At 41.6% G+C, this 20,747-nt stretch overlaps 1 protein-coding gene across 7 annotated transcripts in view; it reads left to right on the forward strand.

Moving 5' to 3' along the window:
• BIN1 (bridging integrator 1) overlaps positions 1-11,636 on the forward strand; it is a 90,826-nt gene extending 79,190 nt beyond the window's left edge. For 5 of the 7 annotated variants that reach the window (XM_075181111.1, XM_075181114.1, XM_075181112.1 and 2 more), the window contains 5 exons: positions 2,137-2,235; positions 4,237-4,314; positions 5,648-5,758; positions 6,865-6,966; positions 8,179-11,636. In XM_075181111.1, the coding sequence (XP_075037212.1) occupies positions 2,137-2,235; positions 4,237-4,314; positions 5,648-5,758; positions 6,865-6,966; positions 8,179-8,286 (498 nt within the window). In that variant the 3' untranslated portion in view covers positions 8,287-11,636. The remainder of the gene's footprint in view (positions 1-2,136; positions 2,236-4,236; positions 4,315-5,647; positions 5,759-6,864; positions 6,967-8,178) is intronic. The other 2 variants (XM_075181116.1, XM_075181118.1) reach the window with 1 other exon arrangement.
• The last annotated feature ends 9,111 nt before the right edge of the window (positions 11,637-20,747 follow it).

Genomic DNA, 20,747 nt, shown 5'->3' on the forward strand with positions numbered 1-20,747 from the left:
AAAATAAATTAATCTTTTCAGTTTGGAAAGATGTCTGCGTTGTTGACATAAGACTGTGTAATTATAATCTGTTTATTAAACACAGCTCACTGGAATTAGGGGAGTCAAATTTCTGAACCTTTGCTCAACAGGCGCATGGCGTAATTATCTTTTCACCCGACTAATTTGAAAAATGTGCTCAGCCAAATGGGTATTAGCTGTGGTTTGGCTGGCGGCCCAGACAGAGGAACCATTGGATGGTAGCGTCAGGTGACCTTAGACTGTGCCTAATTAGACATGATTGAATGGCTCTCGTCTTTCTGCACACCTATATGGCTGTGATAGGGAAACCGTGTTCAGCTCAGATGCAGCATTTAAAGTTCTGACTCTGATACATACTTAACGATTTCACCAACATCTTACACTGCAGAGTCCAACTTGCAAATCAGATTAGTTTGCTACAAAAAGGAGTTTAAAATAAAAAAGCGAACCAAAGAAATGTTGTTAAATGAATTGGAAGGAATCCGTATGTGGTTATGGCGACCAGGTTCTCAAGTTCTGTCCGTTGGATGGAAGTTAATGAGATTTATACAGTTTTCAGCTACAGTAGAATTGCAGAGAATCACTACAGTGTTTTCTAGTCGGTTCCTGATGCACTTTAAGGAGAACAGATGGAGTTTGTAAACTCTCATCATAAAATTCTACAGTGATTACTGACTGCCTGGTTCATACACACCCCCTGGAAGGCACAGAATATATAAATATATGATGGCGTAGACACGTTTAACCAATCATAGACCAAACCTCGACCATGCAAAAAATGTTTTGTTGGCCTCACACATGGGCATTTTGGACAGTTAGCCTGATGTTGCCATGATTCTGGCTTCAAAAAAAGCGCTCGGATAATAATCCAACCTGAATTTATCGGATAATTATTGGGCATGTCCGTAATTTATGACCTTCTGACTGTACTAAGAGGTGCAGATGAGATCCAGAAATGTTCTGACCGCTCAGCACAAACACCAAAAGGCTGGATCATAAATTAGTGAGGCCAAATTGGACAGTAATAAGTTGGCATCAAAGGTTCTTCCATCTAGACCCACAGATATTGGAGATATGCCAGAATGTGGCTGATTATAGCTGTTTCATCATCGAATGTTGTACAACCATATTTGTAATCTTCTAGCCTACAGACATGTCAAACGTAGAAAAGCCAGACATCAGGTATATTAGAGATTAGGAACCCAACGCGCTCCATCAAATCAAAGTTATTCAAGGGTTTCCCAACTTAAAAACCACAATGAGAGGCTTATACATACATGATCAAAGGGTGATGTCCATTTCTACCGTCTTATCGGTGGAAATGAAGCAGTGAGTTATATAATCCACTTTCAGGAGATGTAGTTTTGGCTAATAAAATAAATAGTCTTAAGAAAGGGTTGGGTGCAACATTATCATACAACTGCCTAGATTGCTACTGTTTTTTAGCATTATATATTGTAGAGAAAAGAGCTTTCTGCAAAACTGATTTTCAAAAGCACATCGGTCACCCACACAGTGGAGATGATCATTTTTTTCTGGGTGGACCAGAAAATACTGAGAATACGGTACCAGTTCGCTAGGAACCAGTCACATCCCTGCGGAGCTTTGTCCCAGGCAGTGAGCGAACCAATACGCCACATTCTCATGTATATTGGATCGACCTACAAAAAAATGGCTACCTCCATGTGCGTAAGGGACAGGAGCTTGCCTTGGGCTGCAAGTGGAAATGCAGATGATGAAGAAGTTAGGGGTCAATATTCACCCAGGTGGGAAGTCATTGTGCAGGTGGAGGGGTCCTCTGGGTTATGGAGTCAGGTTCATCTCCTAGACTTTTGTTCTATGTATTAGAAGTTCTTTTGGGCAACACTGAGCCGCGATGCCAGAAAACAAACACGGAAAATAAAAAACAATAAACGTTAATTTTCTCAGGGACTGTCCTAGGAATATGAATTGTAACCTCTCCAGCCATACGCTGGACCTTCTTCGTAGTTTATCTGGTGACTTCTCATTAAATCTTTTGTCTATTCTTATCTCCTTCCCCCAACACATCCATCACTCCCCCCCTCCCTCCCTCCCTCCCTCACTTCTCTCTTTGTCTGTCTCGCTGGCTACCAGCCGGAAAAGAAGGAGCCTAGTGGCGCAGACCGTGCCGATAATGCTGCTGACGCCACATTTGTAGTAGATTGGTCCAGTCAGCCCTCCGAGGCTCCCAAAGTAAGTGTCCTCCTGCCCACCTGGCATCCTAATCCTTCTGCCCACCGGGCATCCTAAGTCTCCCGTCCACCTGACCAGTATTCTGTGTTTCTGGAAGGTTTATATTGTAATAATGGATAACAATGACCGTTATATATAAACCATTGCTAACATCCTCTTTCTTTTCAATGAATGTTAAACTGCAACATTATTTATTCTAAAAACAAAGTATCTTGCTGAATAGAAGCAGCTCCCAGGAGTGATTATGCTAAGAAAAGACAATTTGTTTTCCATTTTCGGAGGATTATTTTAGCCCCTTACTAGAGTCACTCTTCCATTGGAGCCTATGTATGTTATATTACGGAATCTGTACAAGAAGCTGTATAGGAGCTACTGCATTGGTGCATAAGATCCCTATGGCTATTAGTGACTGGAATATTTGAGTAATAAATTAGTTTTACTGTATAAATATTACTCTGGAACAACTAGTTTGCATGAATGTAAAACATATTTCCTAGTTTTGTGACCTGATGCCAGGAATATAATACCTAAGAGGGTCCTTCTCTGACATCAGGACCACCAAAACCACCAATAACTGTCCAATGTGCCGTCCACAGTCCTCAATCTGACCCATTTAATTTGTGTGACCTTTGTCTGCTCCTGTAATTCCTGAACCACTAATGAATTGATAGAAGGTCTGTTACACATTGATTAATAAACTAAGCTCTAGTTAATTCAGTCGGACTGGCAGCGGAGGGGCCGGCTGGCAGATTTAGCCCTGTGGGTGGGACTCAGCTCTGCAGCCTATTTGGAACATTGAGAGTTTATCATTTAGATACAATGTATTGTTTATCATATAGGGAATCTACATTGATAAGTACATGTGTTATACAGTGTTGTGTTATGTAATAACTCATCAGATATATGTCTTGGAAGTGGCGATATTGTTATGTGGTCGGAATTTTATTGTCATAATAGTTTCTTATATCCCGGGTCAGTGTTTGTCTCAGTTTGTGTTACTGTTGTACAGGGTCATTTTCCAGGTACAAGTTGCTTAGGGTTTAATCCTCGCAAGTGGGACTGGGAGGAGAGGGGGCAGGCTGGGCTGGGGGGCAGGGGGCATCTGCCCACCATGCCAGTCCCTTTGTGGGCTACCTTAGGCTGTGTCACTGGGCCACCTGCATTTTTTTCCTTTAAAATAGGCCGCTGAGTCGAGTCTGGGCTAAAAGTTTGCCAGCCCTCCCCTGGAGGGGGGGGGTTTTAACCCCTAAAAAAAAATTTGAGGTGTTTCCCACAACAATAAATGAGATTCTACCTATCATTTTCTAGAATGTACTAGATAAATGAGAGCTAGAATCGGATTGGTTGCTATGGGCAACACCTCTATTGTTCCTTTTTAGAAGGTTTCATATATCTACCCCCAGGGACTTTATTCTCTGTGGTTCGTCTTAGAAATCACCTGTATTTAGTTTGGCTCAAAGCAAAGAACTTTCCAAGTCATAGACTTGGTGCTGTATCTGGATTTGATACTGTTTAGCTGCCACCCAGCGAACGGTATGTGATACATTTAATTCTATCTGTAATGTTTTACGGGGATGATGGAATCCTGAGCAATATAGATGTTTATAAATGGTGTCAGGGTGAAGGATTTTATTCTCACCATAACGTCGCGTTGCGTATAAATGTACAGACTGAGTTTATCGCTTGGTTGATCGTGATAAAATCTATATAATGGTTTCTCACCATCATACATAATGACAACCTCCTTAAATCTATAGGAGCTTCCCAGGTAAATCTTATATCTGTACATGTCTAATAATTATACAGGAAATTTTATATTCAATGTAAAAAGCTAAAGTACCCCTTGAATTTTGAGTGGTGTCTGTGGGTGAAGGGGACAGGGGATCAAGGAGCTTTTCTTTATTTTGTCAACTGCTTTATCTCGTGTGTTATGTTACCGTCCAGAAACAAAATACAGTCTTCTTGTTAATTAATGACTAATTGATGAATGTTGTGTTTCAGCCATCAGAGCCAGCTCCGGTTGCCGCTCCTAGGAAGGAGACGGAGCCGAAACACGACACCGCTGAGAAAGATAAAAACGTAAGACGTCGTCTTCCGGGATCAATATAGTGAAAGATAAATGATACAAAGGGCTATATTTACTAAGCTGCGGGTTTGAAAAAGTGGGGATGTTGCCTATAGCAACCAATCAGATTCTAGCTGTCATTTTGTAAAATGTACTAAATAAATGAAAGCTAGAATCTGAGTGGTCCCCTCGATAGGGGCCCCTCTACTGACATATTAATTATAATGAAATGTGTGCTTCCCTATTAAGGATGTGACTAGACATTTATAAAACTATATAGACAAGGGGCATTGACAGAGAAGATGGCCCCCCCTCAACTGTTGACCCTATAGCAACTGTACCGCCCCCTCCCGGCACCTATGGTAGTACAGCCCTTGCTTCCCATAGTACAGATTCCCAGACCCCTGAGAGGGTGTGGCCTGCTGGAAGGTGGGCGTGGCCGGAAGGATAGGGGTGTGGTTTGGCTCTGGGCTGGGCTCGCCAGACTGAGGGTAAGATATGGCTGGATAATGGTCAGGTCTTATTTTGTAAATATAGAACTTTTCAATAAAGTTCAGATGTTTTGTGTAATTTGGATTTTATTGTCTACCTTACGAACATATTAAAAAGCAATATCTGAAAACGTCAGGAGCAACCACGCCCATATTATTTTGAGGCCACGCCTTCTTTCCGATAAGCCACGCCTCTCCGAAAATCGGGTCTGTTGTAAGGTACTATCTCTGTTATCAGCCACTTTAGACCCCAATCTATATTCTTACTGACATCTGATGTACATAATAAAATAAGCTGCCAGTTCTTGTGCTTATATTGTGGTTTGTTTATATAAAGCAAATTACATCTAAATGTTAAACTTCCTCTTATTGTACAATTTTAATACAATCGTTATTAGAATTTAGCAGCCAGCATGATCATGTCTAGAGTATTAAGACTTTGGCGCTGGGGTACTGACGTGCTCCCTCCATTATCAATGTTCCGTCTGCTTGACTTGTGTTTTATAGTACGATTGTACAGTTATTCATTCATATTATTACATAATCAGTTCATTCTGGTTTATAGTTTAGGTGAATAAATCTTTAGGGCTAGATTTACTAAGCTGCGGGTTTGAAAAAGTGGGTATGTTGCCTATAGCAACCAATCAGATTCTAGCTTTCATTTATTTAGTACCTTCTACAAAATGACAGCTAGAATCTGATTGGTTGCTATAGGCAACATCCCCACTTTTTCAAACCTGCAGCTTAGTAAATCTATCCCTTAGTGTCCTGTAGCTTTTTGAAGCTTTGCGGGAGTCATAAATACCACAGATTATGATAATATTTTATTTACTGAATGTTTCGGTCATTCTCGTAGCAATCCAGCTCCCTGCCGGCCGTCGTCGTTGAAACCTTCTCCGCTACAGTGAATGGTACGGTGGAGAGCGGCCCTCCCAAGACAACCATGCCCCCAGGTTTCCTGTATAAGGTGAGACCTGAGACCCTGGTTATAATCGTGTCATCTAGAATGAAATTGACTCTTAATATCTGGATTTTTCTTTCTTTATTTGTGCTTTGTGCAGGAAAGTGAATGTAAGAATATGATTTTCTTTTTTGTTCTGTCTTTGAATACATTTCTTTGCGAGTCCGTAAGGGTCATTAACGAAATGTTGGCGCCTACTTGTGCGCAGCTTAACGGGAAAGCCGGTGAATTAGTGGGCCAAGATGTCGGCATCTTCACGCTGGTCGATGGAATGAGTGGGTCAGATCGGAGGGTTGCCCGGCTGAATTAACCGCTCTGTGACACACCTAGGAGCGATTCGATTACCTAGAGGGCGGTTTCAAGGATTGTAAAGTAGACTTGAACCTTGACATGCGGCTTATAAAGAGGTACCGCAGGTCCACATTTCTTGTTCTTCGTAAATGGCTCTTGGTGAGTTTGTTTCCAAGCCACTACCAGCCATGAACAATCCTCGGTGGTCCATTCTGATAGTGGAGTAAAGTACTTTTACCTGCTTCAAGGAAGGGGAGTAGGGCAGATAGAGGTGGTGGAGGCTTGTAGAACACCCAAGAGGCGAAGGTCAGACTTAAACAGACAACAGGAACTATGGTGGTGCTTCAAATAGGCTGTATGTGCAAATTGTAGCAGACAATTGTTACAGCACATACAGAAAGCCTTTATGTACAAATATTTATATAAATGTATTTAGAGATATATAAATAGTTTAGAGAAATATTATAGATAAGCAAAAAATAAATAAAAAGAAATTATTGACTGTGGTTTAATGTATAGTTTTGTATATTGGGGGCGGCACATAACTCGTATAAAGACTTATGGCAGCTTGTATAAGAGATGAGGCCGCCGTTTAAGTTGTTGCACCAAGGAGGGAATATCTCGGCCCATCCCATCTGTGTGTGTGTATATATATATATATATATATATATATATATATATATATATATAAGATAGATAGATAGATAGATAGATAGATAGATATATATATAGATATATATATATATATTTACTCCTCCTTTGGCTCTTGTGCTCCCCTATTAATAATGATAATTATTTAATAAATCTTTATAACGTTTCAGGTCCGGGCTCAGCATGACTACGGAGCGACTGACAGTGACGAGTTAGAGCTGAAATCTGGAGATGTCGTTCTAGTAACTCACTTTGATAACCCAGAGGAGCAGGTGAGCGTAGTGTGTGGTGAACCCCAAACCTGGTCCTTCTGTACTGGAAACGACCACTCGAGGTATCGCATGACCACATACCAAGATTAAAGGATCTCTAGATCTAGAATACAAATTGTCTTCTCCAAACCGCATCAAATCACATTCACAGAGATATAAGGTACAGAAATGTCTGAGGAACCTATGGAAACTATTTTAGATATTACATTGTTGACTGACCTAACTTAACTAGATAACAAATATAGATATAACTTCCAGTACGTCGATGTCGGTCAAGATTTGGGAAGTTTTGTACTAAATGGTGAATATGATAAAATGACTGTAGATAAACTTGTAACAGGCTGGTGGGCTTTTAATAACTGTTTATATCTAAGTAACCATCTCCTTAAACTCATGATAATTGAGAAGGATACCTAATAGTAAATGGGCAGCACGGTGGCTCAGTGGTTAGCACTTCTGCCTCACAGCACTGGGGTCATAAGTTCAATTCCTGACCATGGCCTTATCTGTGTGGAGCTTGTATGTTCTCTCCGTGTTTGCGTGGCTTTCCTCCGGGTGCTCCGGTTTCCTCCCACACTCCAAAAACATACTAGTAGGTTAATTGATTGCTAACAAATTGACCCTAGTCTCTCTCTCTCTGTCTGTGTGTGTGTTAGGGAATTTAGACTGTAAACTCCATGGAGCAGGGACTGAAGTGAGTGAGTTCTCTGTACAGCGCTGCGGAATTAATGGCGCTATATAAATCAATGATGATGATGGTCTAAATCAATCAGATCATTATCAGATAGTTTGGTGAATTCAGCTAGAAAATCAGCGATATTCGCATGTTCCGGTATTAATAATCCCTACTGATAAAGGAAGAGATTGAGCTTTTTGGCCTGTTCAACCAACAGTCCTACGTTATCAACCCCAAGCACCGATGCCCGCGAACCATCTTCCATCATGCCTCTTGCATGTCCTATAATATGCTTTGTTAGTTCTATACCTTACCTACTGTACGCTATGTATTATGCTTAATTTCTTGCTATTATTGCCTTTTTGCCTTTTGCTTGTTTCTGTATTTTCTCCCTCTTAGTTTTTGCACTTTTCTCTATTTCCCCAACTGTTCGACGCTACAGAATTTTGTGACCCCTTTAAAAATAAATAATAATAATTATAATCTGTGTTTCTAGTGATCATATCTGGATCATCTGTTGAATCTGTCTCTTTCAGGATGAAGGCTGGCTAATGGGAATCAAGGAGAGCGACTGGCTTCAGAACAAGGATTTTGAACAATATAAAGGCGTCTTTCCGGAGAACTTTACAGAGAAATACCAGTGAGGAGGAGAAGACCCTTCAACTCGGGGATATAAAGCAAATTTTCTGTGAAAATTATAAACCACGTCTACCCTACGAACAATTAACCCTACAAGTGTCAACGTGAAGGTTCAGTTCTCTAATAGGTGCAAGGTTAGATAGTCAATAGATACAGTTCCTGGAATGCTAAAATGTATGTTTGTGCCCCAGTTTCACAACCTGATTGGGTCGATCTTTAGTCTGTTACAAATTGATTTGTTCTGGAGGGTCACCATTCTCTGTAAGAATGCCAAATAGTGTGTCGTGTTCTGGTCTAGCTGTCACACTGGGGGCATCAACCAATCAATTTACTAGGAACTAGTGACATCACAAAGGGTCACCTGACTTGGTGAGGTCACTAGTTCCTGATGAATTGATTGGCTGCGTTGTGAACATTGTACACGTTAAACACCTCTCATCGTGGTACCGTGCGTTTCATGGTCATCTTTGGTAGACGTTGTGTGCCGTGCCACCAGAGTCAGTCTTGGAGCAACAGTTATGAAAGTTTGAATACCTTGTAACACTGTTATTTTTACAAATCCTACTTCAGTAAACTCAATCATAGCAAATCCTGTGCATTGCGTATGTCGCACGTTTCATTGGTCACTGGACGAAAAAAATCCTGACACTTGTTTCCTGGAATGTGTGATAGGAGACCGCCCGCTATTCCCTAAGCCTAATGTCTGAGTCTCGTAGCCACTCTAACCGGTTGCCCCTCCCCCCACCTGCTTCTACATGTAGACCCGCCCCCTGCTGTGTGATTCAACCAATCCCATGAACAATTTGGACAGTCCTGATTATAGCGTGTGATATTTGCAGTGGCCTCTATACCGATTCTATCGCTATCGTGTCCCGTCACTTTGGCCTTTTGCAGGTCACAAAAAGCCAAAATGCGGAATCCCCTGCTCGTAAGGATGCCGTGGCCTCCAAAAATGTTATTTACACAATCCCCAGGTTGGGATGTACTCTATATTACCACTAACACTAATCCAGGGAGAGCGTGAAGGTTGTCTACCTCTGACCTGGACAAGTTTCAAGGTCTTAAATCTATTTAAAGTATTAGATTTTCTTCCCAACCATCTCAATCATTCTTGTTATCCAAAGCCAGAATATCCAGTAGGCAAACTAGGCTCTCGCCCATGCCCAGTGGTTCGGATTACTCCAACCAGTTTTTATGTCTTTCTTTTTTTTTGACAAACGGACTGTGAGGGGTATGGGGCCTAAATCATTATCTTGCCAAATCCCCTTGGGAGTCTTAACGAGGCTCTGTTGTTCACACCTCATCCGTCCAATGGCTCCGTGTAATGCTTTGATGAAAGCATTAATGAGAGGTTCTAACAGTTATAGAGGCGCTACATTGTTACTCATAATATTATATCCTCAATTTGTGTGAGATTTACAGCTTTTATCCTTCATGGATTGTGGTGATGTTTGTAATTAAAATATATCCCGTTGTGCTGTCACTGTACGGTTTGCCTTCATTTGGTTGTGAATTGAACATTGGTCTTAAGTCAACATACAATGAATTCTGATTCTAGTTCAGCGCTGTCCAATTTTTTTACCTGGAAAGTATCACGTTTATGATAGAAATGTATGTATGTGGGCTGGCTCCCATGTGAGACGTTGTATATATAAATATACAGTCGCGTTTAGGAAGGTTCTAAACAAAGGTCTCGGCCCTTGAGCGGGCAGGCGGACAGCCTCATTCTAGTTAATCCGGTTGTAAATTCCACCCATAAATAGAAAGGGCTTCACAACCTTTTATTTGATCTTATCGGCATTTTGGAATAAAGTTTTCAATGAGTGGAATAAGAGGAACAGACGCACCATCCAAATTTAGATCAATAGAAATATAGCACATTTCCAAAATATTCCACATCATCCCAGTCCACAATAGGGACATTCTAAATGCTGTCTACTTCAGGAAGGGAACATCAGATCCAAAGTCAATTTGTAGGAAAATCGGATGTACAGTTTGCAAATTAGCTGAATAATCAGTCTCAGCCCTTGATTCTTAATTCTAGCAAATTCATTTACAGCTTTATTATATAGATGATGTGGCATATAACTACATCCTCGTTGGATGTGACCATTAGGCAAACCGTTTGCAAAAATCTTCTGGTTTTATCAAGGTATAGAAACGTTTCATATATGTATAAATGTATTTATTTGTGAATTCCGTTAACTGTTCTTTTAAACGTTTACGGTTGTCTGTGATTCTGACTGAAGATCGCTCAGTGATTGACTTTTACCTCCAATAGAGTTTAAGGTTTCTGAGATGTTGACCGTTTCAGCTCCACACTGTAATTAGTTGCCCATTATGACGCTTTAATGCAATATATTCCTCAGATCTCTCCCTGAATTCTACCAGATCTTCCGTTACTAATGAGGCTTGTGAACGGAGGCACGAAGCCTGTGGAAGCGGATAGAACTACATATACTCTTTTTTGTGTTTTTATAAGAACTGTTTGTGTGTGTGTGTGTGTGTGTGTGTGTGTTCATTCAAATAGCTAACAGAACTGTGATTTTATACTGTAATAACGTGACCTGGTAGTGAAGTTCGGAGAGGGTGACCTACTTAGATCGACCCATCAACGAGTTACTCACAGCTTAGTCCCCTTCTCCGCTGCAAAGGCTGCTGTGATGCATTTTAATACATGCTATTTCTTAGACTGGTCGGCCTACATATATATATTTTTTTGTCAACTATTATTTTGTAATGAACACTATGAAGTTTGGTGATTAAAAGTGGGTGCACTAAATATATTTATGGCATGTATTACCTATTTGCTAACAAACTTTAAAGTAAAGATCGCCTGTGCACAGAGGAGGCAGCCATTTTGTAGGTGGGGCTTATACGCAGCCTAACGCCTTGTTTGGCACCATTGAGACGCGAGGCAAACGTAAAGCCCTAGGCTGCGTTTTCACGAGTCCTGCCCGCAAAATGCCCGCTCCGCAAAAGGGTAGGCGGGCGATACGCTTTAAACTTGAAGTAAGACAACGAGGTTTAAAGTTTACAGGAAAAAAAAAAAAAGAGTAAGTTCCTCTGGTTACCGGTCGTGTATCTTTTACTTGTCAGCCTTATGTCGGTGATGTCATTAGTGTGACTTAAACTGGTACAGCTACCTGGCATCACCAATCGTTACTGGTTTCCTCAATGAAAGACTTGGCAGACTTTTTTTTTTTTTTACTGAAAAGTGGGGGGGGGGGGGGGGGAAGTGATATTCATAAGGGGATTGTGTCTTTTTTTGTGTTTTTCGGCTCAGGTATAGGTTTGTCCTGAATACATTGTTACACCTGCTGCGTTACATCTAAATAAAGAGATATCCCCAAGATTTGGTGTTTTATTATTGCTCTGAATAGTATGAGATTGTTTTAGAAATCCATAAAACTGTACGTATGACACGTTCACTGTAATAAGATTCTGTCTGGCTGTATAGAGATAAGATACAATGTGGCAGCATCTATACCTATATCCCAGGCCAGACGAGATGTTTCTAACCAGATCGGTTCTGTTTTTGGGAAGTCCCTTCAAGGAACAGAGTAACGTTATCACTGAAGGATTGTGTAAAGTTTTTAAATTAACTTTGGTGGGGTAAATTACTGGATTTGATGCCAGGGGAGGGGTGGCACATTTTCATCATCATCATCATCATCACCATTTATTTATATAGCGCCACTAATTCCGCAGCGCTGTACAGAGAACTCATTCACATCAGTCCCTGCCCCATTGGGGCTTACAGTCTAAATTCCCTAACACACACACACACACACACAGAAACAATAGGGTCAATTTGATAGCAGCCAATTAACCTACCAGTATGTTTTTGGAGTGTGGGAGGAAACCGGAGCACCCGGAGGAAACCCATGCAAACACGGGGAGAACATACAAACTCATTACAGATAAGGCCATGGTCGGGAATTGAACTCATGACCCCGGTGATGTGAGGCAGAAGTGCTAACCACTGAGCCACCGTGCTGCCCTGTGAGGGCAAAAGCTAGTAAGTGGCCATCTTTGCGGTCATTGTCTCGGCCTCTTCCTCTCGTGAGACCCTGACGATCTATGAGAGAGAGTGCCGGGAGTCAACTGATCACTAAAAGGCTCCCATCCTGATTGCTGAAATGAAAAGGGCGTCCGCAGGCGAGGTCATGTGATGTGCGGGCCCTTTAAAAGCACAAGACCACCCTCCAATCCTGTGAAAATACTTGTGTGCTTTGCTATCGCTGCAGGTCTGTGCAAAGGGAGACCTAGCACAATCCCCTGCAATCTGGATCAAGTGTTGGGTGCTCGAGACATTGAAACGGCTTCACCCGGAGCACTGTTATATATAATATAAATTACAGACCATTCAGCTGTGACGCTAACAAGGAGATAAACTATTATAGGGACTGGAAATATTGGGGAAATAACAATACACAGAAGAGGTGCATTGTGACTCAAATAATATATATATACCGTATATATATATGATCATATATTGTGGCCAAGATGCAATAAGAGTCTTTGCAGTAACTTGACTTTACATATGATTTAGTACACAATAGAGAAAGCACAAAATATGACATTGCAGCTGTTATTTGTTAAGCCGCAAATTATAATGACTAGTCCACCCTACTAGTCATTATAATCCCATAAATATAGTAAAAAGACTATAAACAATACATTTTATGTTTCATCAAATTCCGCTGTCTGAGCTGAGAGTTTAGACCCAGATATTAAAGGACAGTTTGTTCTAAGTCATTCTGCATCACATCATTTTGAGACGTTCGCAGTCTGTTCTATGTCTGGCGTTAAGAAATCTACACAAATGTAAGAACAGAACAAAAGACAATAAGATTCTACAATCACAGACAACACCACGAGGAATACATTGTATCCTGCACGAAACAGGCCTGAGAGCTGAAGGACGCTGCCATTGTACTGTAGTCCACAAACCCATTCTGTTAATGTGAATAGACCTATTGTACGATGAGAGATAAACAGCCCTGAGCCTCAATGTTACTCTGCAAGAAAACAGATGAGAATGTTTGGGCAGTGGATTGACAGGGCCTCCGGGACACTTCTGCCAAACCGAACGGAACAATCTGCAAACGAGTCTTTGTTTCCTTGAGGCAGAGATGACATAAGACTAAGGTTTGTAAGCTGCACTGATACAGATTATATCGTTTGTATACACTCCATAAATGGCTAATGATGACTGCAGGAATTGGTAGCTTTGAATCCAGGGTAATAAATTTAAACTGAACTCATCGCCTACACACAGGGGCAGCTGGTTTGAGGGTTGAATTATTTATTAGAGTGTTGCTTATTAGTGACCTCCCTGTTGAATATTGGTTGATATATCTGCCAACAGTCACACCCAGAAAGGGGTGGGGCCATCAGGAAAGGAGGAAAGGTCTGATCTGAGGTGGGTAGGATATAGGTGCATCTCAATGCATGGATAATACACTTTAGTACCAGACCTTCAAACATGCAAGTCCCTGGCAGCAGGACAGGGGCGTGTTCATATCACAATGGGGCGTGGACATGTCGCTACTGGGGTGTAGCCATGCCCCCTGAGGGCTGCCTAGTGCTGTAAAGATATTAGATACCTACATGCCTCCAACATTCCCACCCGTGGCACAAACATGTCTCCGGGCGGGACAGAGCCCTAAAATCGGAACTGCGTTGAAATTTGGACAGTTGAGAGGTGCGTAGTACTAAAGAAATCTGCCCCTTCTTTGCCCCCGCGTCAGTGCAGTTATACACCATTAAATGACTATAGTAGCACAAATGTACCATAAATATTCCTCTATTCTATGTTTAAGTTATATAAGGTATGGGCAGCACGGTGGCTCAGTGGTTAGCACTTCTGCCTCACAGCACTGGGGTCATGAGTTTGATTCCTAAGCATAGGCTTATCTATGTGGAGTTTCTATGTTCTCCCCGTGTTTTCTCCGGGTGCTCAGGTTTCCTCCCACATTCCAAAAACATACTGGTAGGTTAATTGGCTAACAAATTGACCCACGTCTGTGTGTTTGTATGTTGGAGAATTTAGACTGTAAGCCCCAATGGGGCAGGGTTTCCTCCGGGTGCTCCGGTTTCCTCCCACACTCCAAAAACCTCCTATCCTTTGAAATCAGAACACAAATGCAACAGCTGGCGCTAAGTACACGATATACACTATATGGACAAAAGTATTCGGACACTTGACCATTACACCAACAGGGACTGTAATGACATTGTAATACATATACTTTAATATGGAGTTGGTCCCTCTTTTGCAGTGATAACAGCTTCCACTCTTCTTGGAAGGCTCCACAAGATGTTGGAGTGTTTCTGTGGGAATTTGTGCCCATTCATTCTGTAGAGCATTTATGAGATCAGGCACTGATGTTGGATGAGAAGGCCTGGCTCGCAATCTCCATTCCAGTTCATTCCAAAGAGGTTTCGATGGGGTTGAGCTCAGGGCTCTGTGTGGGCCAGTCAAGTTCTTCCACAGCAAACTCATCAAACCAAGTCTTTGTAGTCCTTGCTTTGTGCACTGGGGCGCAGTCATGTTGGAATACAAAAAGGCCTTCCCCAAACTGGTACCACAAAGTTGGTGAAGATGATGATTGTCCAAAATGACTTGGTATGCTGAAGAGTAAGATTCCCTTTCACTGGAGATAAGGGGCCTAGACCAAACCCTGAAAAACAGCCCCATATCATTATCCCTCCTCCACCAAACTTCACAGTTCACATAATGCAGTCAGGCAGGTAACAATCTCCTGGCATCCGCCAAACCCAGACTCGCCCATCTGACTGCCAAACAGAGAAGTGTGATTCGTCACTCCACAGCACACGTTTCCACTGCTCCACAGTCCAGTGTCAGTGTGCTTTACACTACTCCATCCGACGCTTGGCATTGGTCTCGGTGATGTGAGGCTGCATGCAGCTGGTCGGCCATGGAAACCCATTCCATTAAGCCCCCACCGCACAGTTTTTGTGCTTACATTAATGCCAGGGGAAGTTCGGAACTCTTCAGCTATGGAAATCAGCAGAGCATTGGCGACTTTTACGCACCATGCGCCTTGGCAGTCGTTGACCCCGCTCTGTGATTTTATGTGGTCTTCCGCTTCGAGTTACTGTTGTTCCTAAGCACTTCCACTTTCTAATAACATCACTTACAGTTGACCGTGGAATATCCAGCAGGGATGAAATTTCGCAAACCTTCTTATTACAAAGGTGACATCCTATCACAGTACCACGCTGGAAGTCACTGAGCTCTTCTGAATGACCCATTTTGTATCATAAATGTTTGCAAATGGAGACTGCTTGGCTAGGTGCTTGATTTTATACACCTCTGGCAATGGGTCTGATTGAAACACCTCAATTCAATAATTAACAGATGAGGCCAAATACTTTTGTCCATATAGTGTATATAAATACTAAGTGCCCCCCACGTACAGCCAGGATGCTTTGTTTGGCTGAACCAATATTCAATAATGTGCAGCCTCTCAATGTATTAGAAACCGGTACCTGATGAATATTTTCCGGGAAGTGCCTCAGTGATGTCACTGGTTCCTAGTGAAATGATAGGCTGTCAAGAAAATTAGTCCAGTCCACAAAATCGCCCCTGTTCTTTGACATCAAGGGAACTTTTTTTTGCACAGGATACCTATATTTATATTGGAACACTTTTGTATTTTAGTTCTAGTGTCCCTTTATTCTCTGACCCGATTCCACACAGCCGTCAGGAGAAGACAGTAATGTGCCCGTCTGCGGTGCCGGGTTATAAATACAACACAAACATTAAACACAACAGGCGGGACACAACCAACCCAACACAATTTTACCAGCATTTACCGGGGAGTCTCTCTCCAATTATCTGCACACAAGAGGGACGACACTCTCTAACCAAGGAGCGTTCTTTCTTACGGTGGTTTGTAGAAGTGACATTTATTAGCTCTTATTTCAGATACTTCCTGACATTTTTATTGCTCTACCTAAAGTTTTTATGACCTCCTTCAAAACTTATTTATTGCAGCGTGGGATTCTTTCATATAGCCTCTGTGATGATGCACGTGGCACCGAGGCAGCAGGAGTATAGATCTCCCGAATCAAGAAATAAATGTCAGGGATGGAAAATATTGCAGCAGAGGGTTCAATTTGCCAGGATACTTTGGTCTTGTAGCTCTAATATGCAGGTTGTTGCTTAAATTGATGAAAATACTATTGGAAACTGAAACTGTTAATAATTATGGCTCCAGCATTGCAGCTCAATTAGGCGTTTCATGCTGCATTACCGCCTAATCTAAATTCTACCTGCTCCATCCGCCCCTCAGAACCTCAGGGGCTGGACCATGCAGATTTTTTCCTGGGGCTCCTCCCTTTTTGTAATGTGATATTTGGCTTGTTAACTGTTTCTGCCTCTCTTGTTCACCAAAGTACCATATTTATTCTGAGTGCTGGGGTCAAATTGGATTTCCATTCATGGTGTATATCCTGAGACAATATGTTTAGAGGTAACTGTGTCATAATATTAATATACAAATTGAGACCTGTAACCAAACCTCCCAACATTGTCCTGAAGGTAAATTGAGATTTGCCAAAAGAGGCTCAGTCATGTCATGTTGGGGAAGTGTTCATATAATGTTGGGGGTGTGCCACAATCCTTTGGGGGGTGCCAAGCACTTCTGAAATGCTACTAATTACTTTGTGACTCTGAAATGAAATATTCAGTCTCAGAACTAACAAAATAATTACTCCATCTACAGCACTCTCTACATTTAGTCAATAGGACATGTTCATTGCCGGCATCGTCTGAAAAGACCATGACGCTGTAACTCTATACAGATCGTGATCGTGAGTGCATACACACTTCATGATCGGAAGTTGATTGGAACGAGATTATTAAACATTACGACCAACCAAATGAAAGGACAATCTGCACTTTGGAATGACTGTCGTTCATCATGTAAGTATACACAAACGTGATATGTGGCCGAGTGGTCGTTTATCAGGTGATTGACCCGAAAATTGGCTAAAAGACCTCCAGTATGTACCGAGTCTTATCCAGCTTGTTCAGGTTAGATGCTTTAGAAGAAATGACTGTAGACTAGGGTCACTTTATGATAGACAGAACCCAACAAAGTAAATTGTAATCCACAGGTTTAAGCGAAGTGACATATGAAGCCTATTTACTTGTACAAGGTGCAATCAGTAATCAACTTGATGCATGCGTGACTCTCGAGCTCAGTATAGACAGCAATTCTGCACAATACATGATTTCCAGTGTAAAAAACTCAATGTCCACTTATACTCTTTTCACATTGCCGACCCGGCATTATCATAGGTATATGAAGCCAGGATATTGCTGGGTGACAGAGCCTCCTACCCCGGCAAATTCCTGGGTCGACCAGGTTCACACTGAACCCGGGTCTGCCTGGGTCTCCCTGGCGACATCACAAGAGAAGCTTTGATTGGCTCCTTTTTTTTTTTAACCTTTCAATAGTTTTCAGTGAGACTCAGGTTGAAAAACCCTGGTCTAACCATTCAGACTGGCATCTACCCGGGAATTAATAACCCTTAAAAAGATCTGACCCAGGTAGATGCAGGGCACCCCGTTCACAATTTGCCTATTCCCGAGTCCCGAGGGGTATCAGTAATCCGTCTAATGGAATAAGCAAATCTCTACCAGTAACTGTAGGGTTAAATAACTTGCAATTCTCTCTTCAGAAACTATTTTAGGTACTTTCACAATAGAATCAAACTTCTGATACAATATAGACATACTCTTGTGATAAATGATTGCTCTCTAGCTTGCAGATAACTTTAAATAATAGCAGATTTAGTTGGAATACACTTTTCCTTCAGACAGTGCTATAACACCGCTCAATAGCAATATTACAGTCCCGGTCAGAGGTTTCAATAACACAGTTTGATGTCCTACTTAAATAACTTGAACATAGCAAAGCAAAATAACCATAAACTTATACGAGTCCTGCTGACATCTGATAGGCACTGGCAAGCTGGGTCTTTTCTTGTACTCTAAAGATGTTTCCTTATGGTCTGGCTTTTAAGTCTCAGAATGTTAGCTCAGGACAAAACAATAGCATTCAGAGGCTCTTTGTGGGAAGATCCTCCATTATCACAGGCAGCCTTCACAGCACGCTCCACACCAACACATCCATTACTCTCTGACACAGCCAGTCCCCCCCCCCTGCGCTCAAGATTCTCTTGAAGCATCCTAGTGCAGTCTGGGGCTCTAATAAGCAACCTGGGGCTGTAGTTTGCAGTTTGTCCCCCCCCCCCCAAAATGTCAGACACAATTTGCATTTAACTTCCCAGAGGCAGGCTGGGAGATGTAGTTTTCTGAATGAGTGCATACAGTAATATACCTGTGATTTGCAGGGTATTACATGATTATTTGCAGACTCTCCTGCTCTCACCTTGAATGTGTAAATTAATGTATTTGGTAGGGTACAAGTAATTTCATTATCGAGGTTTATTTAGAATCACAGTGCATCATTTTACATTGATGGACCTAACACTTTTTTCTTTCTTGGGATTTTATAATACGGTAAATTGTTCTTTTCATCAGTTTCCTATTGAGACTGAAGTTTCTGAATATTATTTGTAACATGTGATTGAAGCGCAGAGAATGTGAGGATGATGAACACTTTTATTCTATAGATTGAGATGTGACAGTTCTATGTTTAATAGCTCTGGAATTAATTCTGTCATGTGACAGCCAGACGTATAGGATTCTGCCCTCCGGGTCTTTAGGACAACACGAACCACGGAGAAGATTTCTGGGAGTTATAGCGGTGACCTGAGACGGGGCGACTTATCTGACATCTATGGTGTATTCCTCACACACGCTCCCAGGAGCTCCCCCAAAGCCTTGTTCTCCGTAATAACTTGTGACATTGTTGGTCGGGGGCTTCTGCCTGAGCAGTGATTGCTGACAGTCTTACATCAGTTATTCTTGGTTTGGGAATCGGTGAAACACGTTGGCCTCTACCAGGAAACCAGAAATAAAAATGTAATCTGAACAGGGGGAGTGGGATTAATATTTTATGTGACTTTGGAAACCTATCAAAGTCATAAGTATTCACCTACATGACAGAGTATAAATCTTAAGAATAAATCAGCCAACTGAATCTCAACTCTTTTTCGTTAAATTATCCCAAATCTAAGTGTAGGTCACAATGGGCCACTCGATGGCAGCATTTATAGCAGTTGGCTTAACTAAGGGGCAGGTTTATAAACCGCCGGCGATGACGCTGCCGGCGGGAAGAATCACCAGCTTTCGCCAACTCGCTTTTATACTAAGTTGCTGACCAATCGCACAATGCGATTCCCCTTATTTTCTATAATGAATGCAATTGACACTAATTTAAAATTCCGGGTCTTATAAATGACATTTGAGAACAAATTTGCTGTGTTGGGACAAGTATAAAGCTTACTGTACTGTAGAATGAGGGTTTGTGGTTTCATGTCACTTCTTACTCTATATTGATAAGATAAAAATTATACTTACATTAAAAAACGTGAAACAATTTTAAAAGTATGATGCAACAGAACTCTATATTTCGTGTTAGATTGTTCCAGGTCCTATATGTTTAATATATATATAACAGTTTAGTGACTATTTAATGCCTCGGTTTAGCTATTTACCTATTTCTTTAATTAATTTGTTTTAGAGCATGTCAGAAAGGGCTTATGGAGTTTTATAGGAACGCTCAAGACAGGATTTGACTACAGTATCTTCCAGTACAAATGTTGTGATATTATAAATGGATCTGCTAATATGAGGTTTTTAAACAGCCTGTTCACTCACTACAATGTATCTAAGTTATGGGAAGTGTTTCCATTTTAATAAACCCATCCTACATGCCATCTGTCCAATCACTTTGCAGAAAGCAGACATAGCTGGAAATCTGCTAAAGACAGCGTTGCTTACATACCTTGCACCACTCGGGAATAGAAAGAGTGTGTTGTGTAGAGCAGATGATTGTGCCAGAGTGATTGGCTCATAGTTTTCTATTTCAGTGTTTCCCAAATCCAGTCCTCAAATACCCCTAACAGTGCATGTTTTCCATATCTCTTTGCTGGAGACCAAGGGGTAAATGTATGAACATGCGGGTTCTTCAACACCCGCGTGTTCAGCATGTTCAGCGATTAAATTTCAAGCGGCGCTGCATTGTAAAGGGAAGTTTCCCCTTACAATGCAGCGCCGCTTGAAATTTAATCGCCGAACACGCTGAACACGTGGGTGTTGAAGAACCCGCATGTTCATACATTTACCCCCAGGTGTATTCATTACTGACTGACACATTTTGTGATGTCATTGCAGTGACATCAGCGGGACTTCCTCCAATAGGGGGTAGTCCTGGGGCAATGGAGATCTCTCCAAACATCTAACACCTTTGGATCCAATAGACACAGCTCTATTATATCCAGTTTATATTAAATTGGC

This window comes from Mixophyes fleayi, chromosome 7, assembly GCF_038048845.1.
Source record: "Mixophyes fleayi isolate aMixFle1 chromosome 7, aMixFle1.hap1, whole genome shotgun sequence".
NCBI classification, from domain to species: Eukaryota; Metazoa; Chordata; class Amphibia; order Anura; family Limnodynastidae; genus Mixophyes; species Mixophyes fleayi.